Genomic DNA, 7,811 nt, shown 5'->3' on the forward strand with positions numbered 1-7,811 from the left:
GGGAGCGCCAGTTGCGGGTTCGCGGAGCCCTCGAGTCCCCGCGGGCGAGCGGAGTGCGTGGCCGACCAAAGAGAGCCCGCGAGCGGCCGCGCGCCTACCAATAGGTGCGGGGCTCGGAGCCGCCCAGCCTGCGGCGTCCCTCCCTCCTCCCTCCGCCTCCCTCCGCCCCCGCCGCCCTCTCCCCCTCCTCCGGCTTCTGCCTCAGCTCCTCCACCGCGCGTCTGGCACTCTGAGAGCCGCAGCGGCCGCGGCGTGTCCTGCCTGCGGACAGCCAGGCCGGGGACGCCGACCCGCAGCCCGGGAGGACGCGAAGGCGCACGCTGCAGCTACCCAGCCTCAGTCCTAGCGGCGGCTGTTGATCCGCCACCATGGCCCGCGGAAAAGCCAAGGAGGAGGGCAGCTGGAAGAAATTCATCTGGAACTCGGAGAAGAAGGAGTTTTTGGGCAGGACCGGTGGCAGTTGGTGTAAGTACGGCTCGTCTTTCCTGGCGGCGCATCCCTTGCGGACGGCTCCGCACCCAGCGCGCTGGCGCGGGTGGAGGGGGATCGGGGGCTGAGCGCAGGTCAGATCGTGCCGGCCTGGGCTTGTCATCCTGGGCTGCATACGGAGTCCCCAGGATGGGGCACGGGGTGGAGGAGGGTTATGTATGTTGTAGCGATCTCGCCTTGGTAAATTTGCAGTCTGTCCTACTGTGCATCGCGTGAGCCTTTCCCTCTTGGGAATGGTCAGGCTCTGGGAGACTAGATGCTTGCCCTATAGTCATGTCCCAAGTCCTTAAAAAAAAATTAGACTTGGAGCTGTGAGAAAACCTCATGAGGTAATCGGATCGAACGCAGGTGAGCTGTGTGTTATAGCATCTTTCTCGCAGTCTAAATGTGGACCTCAAAAGAGAGGAAAGGGAAGGGGTAGGGGGAAGAGAAGAATCCATCCACACTGCAGTGTTTCATAGCGATGACTAGGGGGACCTCCCCCGGAGTCATCACAGCCCAGAAATGGCCAGTAAGACCTAAAACATGGCAAAGTGTGGTTGTTTTCAAGGTCTGCACAGACAGATGCAGACCAGTAGCTTGGGTTGGTTACAGTGACTAACTACAAGGGTTAGTCTAAGAAATAAAAGGCACAAACGCAGAAGCAGCTCATAACATTTTGTGCAGCCTGTTGCTTGGTTGGGTGGACTTTTTTCTTTTCCTTCGAATGTTAGATACCTTACTTGTTTCTGCTTTCCTTGTTTCCTACCCGGTAAGGGTGACATGTTTTTTTTCAAAAAGGTCGTTTTGAAGGGCAGAGTTGTAGGCAAATCTGTGAGTCGTGACTGCGGAAGGGAGGGAGGGAACTCCCCCCTGATGCATCACTGCCCCCTCCTTCTTCTCCAGTGTCATCATCATCATCATCACCACCAACACCACTAGCACCACTGCAGTCACTAAGGGAGCCCTGGAAAGGGGCTGATGCAGTGTTCCTGGTTGGGAGGATCTGTGGGAATCAGCAGAATGAGTCAGGGAAATAATGCTTGGCTGACATTTTGAAATGGAAGAAGCTGGAATATATGACTTTTTTGTAAGGAAAAATAATGCAGCCTGTAGTGGGTTTCTCTTGATTGAAAAGTAAAGGGTTAATAATGCATCACACTTCAAGGTTAATCAAGGTGAAGCCTTGCTCCAAGGTGTTACTGGGAAGCATAGGTATTCCTGAACCATGGAAAGTGTAGTTCTTCAAAGCAATGCCTTTGGCTTTTAATTTATTTTATTTTGGGGAGACTGTTCTTCAATGAGATGATTGTCATAGGGTCTCAGGCATTAAAGGTAGCTCCCTGTGTTTTCTTAATGTGGAAGGAAAAACCTGAAGAATTGTGGGGTGTAGGATGAACAGCTCCAGCCAGGGCCATCTCCTAGCAACTCCTTGTAACTTGAGTGAGGCCTGGGGGTGGGGGGTGGGGGTGGACTGAGGAATGGGTGCCATTCTCCCCAGGATAGTTGGGACTTTCTTCCCTGGTGGTCCCCCACTGCATCGTGGGGGCAGGGGCTGCATTGACTCTAGGCACATTGTGAAATTTGCCCTCTAGTGTTTTTCCCCTTCATAAAATATATTTCTTTCCTCATTCCAATTCCATGCTGCTTCTTAGAATAATATTTGCCTTAGAGGGTAAGGAGGTATGGAACAACTCATTCTTGAGGCTGACGTTTAATGGAGCCAGCACCTCCATGAGAGAGGAAAGAGAGAGTGTGTGTGTCTGTGTGTATTTGTGGATGTATGTAATATTCGTGTCTTGACAGCACATCCAGCAGGGTATCAGTAGACTGATATATGAACGTAGACGTTAGGACTGGGGTACTTGTCTCCTCTTTCCTTCCATTTTCCAAGGTGCAGGTGCTGGGCTGAAAATCCAGTTTTGTTTTATGCTAACATGTCTGCTCCATTCTGACAATGTAAGAAATGACAGAGCTTCTCTTAGGCGGAGATAGTGGCAGCAATCATTGTCTCCTATGGAGAAAATGCCCCCATTCCAGCACTGGGCCCAACATGGTTGCCCTTGGGACGAGGGTAGGATGCCCTTGGCTCAGTTTGCTTATAGGTAGATTTTCACTAAGATGGATGCAGGAGACTCGCCTGTCACCTGCTGGAGAAATCATAGCATGCAAATTGCTTTGTGCTTTCTACCTTTTTATTAAGTTAACACAGGGTAGGTTATTATATTTACAGCTGGCCCCGGAAGCCATTTTATTCATTGGCCTGTGACCCTTTGAAGGGTACAATTTTTTTTTCCCGACTGAAAAATCTCTGTATTACTTGTTTTTTTTTAAAAAAGAAGAAAAATTGCTTAAAAGGGAAAATGATTCTAGGTCACCTCAGCTAGTTGGTCTAGCTTGTCTAGCCTTTTTTTTTTTTGAGCAGTCCCTGGTGGCCTGTATCTGGGTAAGCACACTGCATAGGCCCTGCCAGTCCTGCCACATGCTCCACTCCATGCAAGTGACCTTACAGCAGTAACTGGGGAGATTTTGCTTAGTAGCTTCTCAGAACAAAAACAGGAAAATTTCTCACTTCTCTTAGGGTATAGCATGGGCAGAATGTAAAAGCTGTATGTCCATGACTTTAATTTAATCAGTGTGTTTGCGAAATGACTTATTCTCCATTGCTCTATTTGTATTTTAAATGGTAGCCTCAATTATGTATCTTCTTATGTTGTTAGAATTAGGTATTTGGAGTCCAGGTAATGAATATGGAAATGTTCCAGTTAGAAAAGGCAAATGTGGTAAAGCTTAGAACACGTGGGGGGGGGGGCAACAAAAAAGGAAGAAAGCATGAATCAAGGCTACAACAGCTTTCTTGCTGACTGTGTTATACTAACTCTTGCACCTCTTAGGAGCATTCACTGGAAAAATTTTCCAGATCTCTTGACGTCACAGCCTTGCCATTTGCCTACTGCTGCTTGGATACAGAATGCAGCATTTAACCCTTGTCCTGCTGGGAGGGAGGGATTGAGTTGGTGGCTTCTGGATTATGCAACCTTTACTTCTTTCCTTATCTTTGCTTGTGTTTTTTCCTTTTTCTTTTCTTTTGACAGAGAAGAAAAAGGAGTAGGATTAAGTATCTTGGTGTGGTTTTATGTGTGTTTTGCTTGTTAACAGCTTGATAGCCTGACTTCTCTGTACTATTTATTGCCTGATAGGAAAGTTGGGCTTTTAAAGGTATGGAGAGGGGGACATGGCTAATTCCCACAATTCTGTACCCACTCCCTCCCTGCCTGCCTCCCCTCCCCCATACACTTCTTTTCAATAATACTTTCGTTTTGTAGCTTTTTTCCCCCAAGACTCCAGCATTTAATGTATGCGGTCTAGACATTTTTAGAAGTAACATAAGTCTACTTTGTGCCATCATTATTTCTGACTCGATAACCTTACAGTTTACTCGTTCCCATTTCTGCATGCACATTGAGTTGTTTGGCTAACACACGGCTGCTAGGCGATGCCTGGTACAGTCTGTTACCATGTGGCTAATCGAGGAGATAATCCTTGTAAACCAGTAACTGATAGCCTCATTCCAGTCTATGGGTTTAGTGTCAGATTTTTTTTTTTTTCCTTTTTCTTTTCTTTTCTTTTGCAGCTATTTCAGCCTCCATCCTATTATCCTGTTAATCATGGCAAAAAGAAAATCCTTTTTCTTTTCTTTTCTTTTTTTTTCTTTTGCAGCTATTTCAGCCTCCATCCTATTATCCTGTTAATCATGGCAAAAAGAAAATGCAGCTCATCAAGTCAGTCATTTCTCTGGTTACAGTGAGAAGATGAAATAAAAATGTGCTGGCCATTTTTACTACAGGGTTTCCTTTTTTTCTTTTTCCCTCCTGTCTTTTCCCTCTGAGGAAAAAGACAGTGTGTTTGGTCAATGATACAAATCAAAGGTAGGGTGATAGTACACACTGGGTTTCTCAGCATTCATTGCTCTGTCACAGCAAAAAATTTTAGAGCATTTGTGTTTGGAGAAGCAACAGAGCTGAGATTGTAGTATTTAAATGTCAAGGGACAAGTAAGCAAAGAAAACATAAGTCTCTAAGGGAGCAGATCATCATATTTTTAATGCATTGCATAAGCACACGAATGTAGCTGTTTATTTTATTGGTGATCTTCAAGAAATTTTTTTATTTAGAGAATAAAATTATTTTCTATAAGGCTTATAGTTCTAGCTGAACATTCCTCTACCTGTAACTACCTCCCACCTCACCCCCACTATACAGGAGGGTTGGCCATCCCCCCATTTTTATCCCATGTCAGTAGGAATGAGGTAAAGCCAGGAAGGAAGTCCATTCATCCCTGCGAAGATTAGACTTTTGATTCTGAGCATGTGACTGCATCACAGCCTTTTGTTTCTGTCTGTTTTCCTTGCAGTTAAGATCCTTCTATTCTACGTAATCTTTTATGGCTGCTTGGCTGGCATCTTCATCGGAACCATTCAAGTGATGCTGCTCACAATCAGTGAATTTAAACCCCTCCTTGCAGTTAAGATCCTTCTATTCTACGTAATCTTTTATGGCTGCCTGGCTGGCATCTTCATCGGAACCATTCAAGTGATGCTGCTCACAATCAGTGAATTTAAACCCACATATCAGGACCGAGTGGCCCCACCAGGTAAAGTCAACGTGAATAGGTTCAGTTCCTTCATAGGTAAAATGGGTGTCACTATTTGAGTTGAGAAAAAAATTCTTTGAAAATTGTTCTATTGTGTAGTTTTAAACCAAGCATAAAAAAGGATAAATGGGAACTTCTCTCTGCTGCAGCCAGATCTCCTCCCTGCGTTGCAGGCAGAGCTCCCAGGGGCTGCAGATATCTTACTTGCACAGCTCTGGAGGGAGGGTGAAGAGCCCTGGTCCTCGGCCTGGCCTGCTACTCAGCAGTTCTGTGGCTGTGAGCAAATCGACTCCCGATAAGTGCCTCAGTCTTCTCCTTCCTCAAACTCAAGGGGTTGGTTAGTGGGGTCATTTCAGGGCTTTTCTAGCTCTACCATGCATTTCTCACTTTCTTGATGGGCTCAGATAAATCCTTTAAATAATCAGTTTGGGCCCTGTTTTAAAAGGTTAACATATTTTGCGGGGATGATGATAAGCTCTGAAATGGCCACCTGCTCCCAGGGAGGGGAGTTACTTCAGGGGTTCCTTCTCCCACCTGCTGTTGCTTTGCAGTTTGATCTTGAACAAGATCACTCTCTCTTTTTACTTCTCAATATTTATAACTGTTTGTTTAATAGGAGTCTTGTTTACCAGCTTTCTGTACCTTAACTGCCTCCTTTAAAAGCTCTAAAAACTTAGGTGAATAAAAAGTGATCACAGAAAAATGCAAACTGCCACAGGAGTCCCCTGCTGTGATTTGGATGCTGTCATGTTGAGTGAGCTGCACTATGTGCCGCTGTGCCTGTTCACACCAGTCACTAAACACCACACCACACTAAACACCACACCACGGAAGGCCCACTGCTGTCACGCTGATGGCTGACAGCAAGGCGGCGGAGCAACAGCAAACGTGAACTTACTATCCGGCTCTTCTAAAAGTCATTGTCTGCAGGACCTAGAGAGAGAGGAATGTTGCGTAACTTCCGGGTTCTCGCCTTATGAATGACCTTGAGGCTGCTGCTGGAGTGGCAGTGACTTGTCCCTTCTGTGCTTTCCCTGGGGAGTGGTTTAGTAACAACTGTCTGTTCAGTGAGGCCATCTGCATGACACCGAGTAGCCCGGATCAAGTGCCCCTGCCTGTCGCAGATGTGTCATGCCCACCTCCTTGGGTAGGGGAGACTCACAGAAGAAAATCTTCAAGGCACAGATGGCAAACATTGTCTTATAGCCCCAAGTCAAATACTCCTGCACTGTAAGAAAAACCCAAAATATTTCCAGATAAATTTAGATCTGGGGAATTTGGGAAGTGGGAAAAGAAAACGTAAGTATATAACATGACTTAAACCTGCTTAATAATCCAGTTTTCAGCAACTATTTCCCAGAAGAGGTGGGTGTATGGAAAGGTTGAAGCAATAATTCTGATGTGTCCAGAGAAGCTTAGTATCTTAAATAAACATGTTTTACGTTGGCTTCTGTGACATGTCTTTTCATGTCCTCTTCTGTTATAATTTTTATGGTAGCATTAGAACTAGTAGTAATTTAATTTGTACAGACCTTTGTTTTTTGTTTTTGTTTTGCCATTCAAAGGCTATTCTATTCTTTAATCATGATGCTGTTCTACAATAATTTTCATACTCAAAGCCAGAGATGACCAGAGTCAAGCATTTTCTTTAATTTCCTCGCTTTAAAAAAAAGATCCTTGACTATATAAACTTTGGGGAGTCAACCTTTAATTATAGTGAAATTAAAAATTTTCTTCATGCTCTTTGCAGAAGGGGAAATTTCACTTTTGAAAAGAAATAGGCTAAGTACCTGACCTCTTAAGTAAGGACTTTCAAATGACCTTGCCTGTAAAATCAACTAGCCCGAGCTGCTGTTTCTTCCAACACCCAATCTCCCTGCCTCTCTTCTCTTCCTTCCAGCCCCTTCCTAAAAGACGCGTTCTTAGTACCTATATTTAGTGTGCTCACAGCAGTTGGACTGACTTGACAAACCCTCACTTCTCGAAAGGAATGCTGGTGGCTCATCTTGGAAATATGCATTCCCGTCCTTCGTCCTTCAGTCTGAGTCACAGGAAATGTCCTCAGTCCTCCATCTTTTCTATTCTGCTGCCTGGGTTCTTTGTCTTGGTAATTTCTCTCTCTCACTCCATCTCCCATAACCTTGTCAGGAGAGTGTAGGCCAAGCCTCCCCACCCTCCCTACCCTGTGGGGTTTTTCTGTGCCTTTACCAAGGGACTGTGACATTCATTTGAAAATGGTGATAACCTCAGATCAGGGAGGCCAGGTCAGCAGAGCGCTGGCTGCCAAGAAGCGCAGCCCTTGGACTGCTCCTGAGGGCCCTGCGTGCTCTGAGGGACCCTAACTGGACCCTCCTCTTAGCATCTTTCAGAGTAGATGTTAAGAATTTGTATTTTGCATAGGCAGTAATGATCCGTAAGTATGCAGACCAAACAAATGTGGAAGAAAACCCTGACAATTTGTTGGCTTCAGCTTAATATCTCTAGGCCTCCATTTTCATGAAGGTTAAAGAGGGAAAATTGTATATTTAAGTCAGATGCACCTAGTGAGTGTGGAAGACTGTACATCATTTAAAGATATAAGGATTTTTTCTTTTCTTTTTTTTTTTTTTTCCTTTTTGTCTTTTTTGTGACCGGCAACGGATCGCAACCCTGTCACTATTTGAGTTGAGAAAAAAATTCTTTGAAAATTA

The 7,811-nt window shown here is 45.2% G+C and overlaps 1 protein-coding gene and 1 pseudogene across 1 annotated transcript in view; one reads left to right on the forward strand and one right to left on the reverse strand.

Annotated features, from left to right (window-relative positions):
• The window catches only part of LOC103596958, a 119,773-nt pseudogene extending 119,403 nt beyond the window's left edge, over positions 1-370 (reverse strand).
• Positions 18-7,811, forward strand: part of ATP1B1 (ATPase, Na+/K+ transporting, beta 1 polypeptide) — a 25,200-nt gene continuing 17,406 nt past the window's right edge. The window contains exons 1-2 of the mRNA XM_008580742.1: positions 18-465; positions 4,993-5,121. Coding sequence (XP_008578964.1) covers positions 369-465; positions 4,993-5,121 — 226 coding nt within the window. The 5' untranslated portion in view covers positions 18-368. The remainder of the gene's footprint in view (positions 466-4,992; positions 5,122-7,811) is intronic.

The sequence above is a fragment of the Galeopterus variegatus genome, unplaced genomic scaffold (genome assembly GCF_000696425.1).
Source record: "Galeopterus variegatus unplaced genomic scaffold, G_variegatus-3.0.2 Scaffold2151, whole genome shotgun sequence".
NCBI classification, from domain to species: domain Eukaryota; kingdom Metazoa; phylum Chordata; class Mammalia; order Dermoptera; family Cynocephalidae; genus Galeopterus; species Galeopterus variegatus.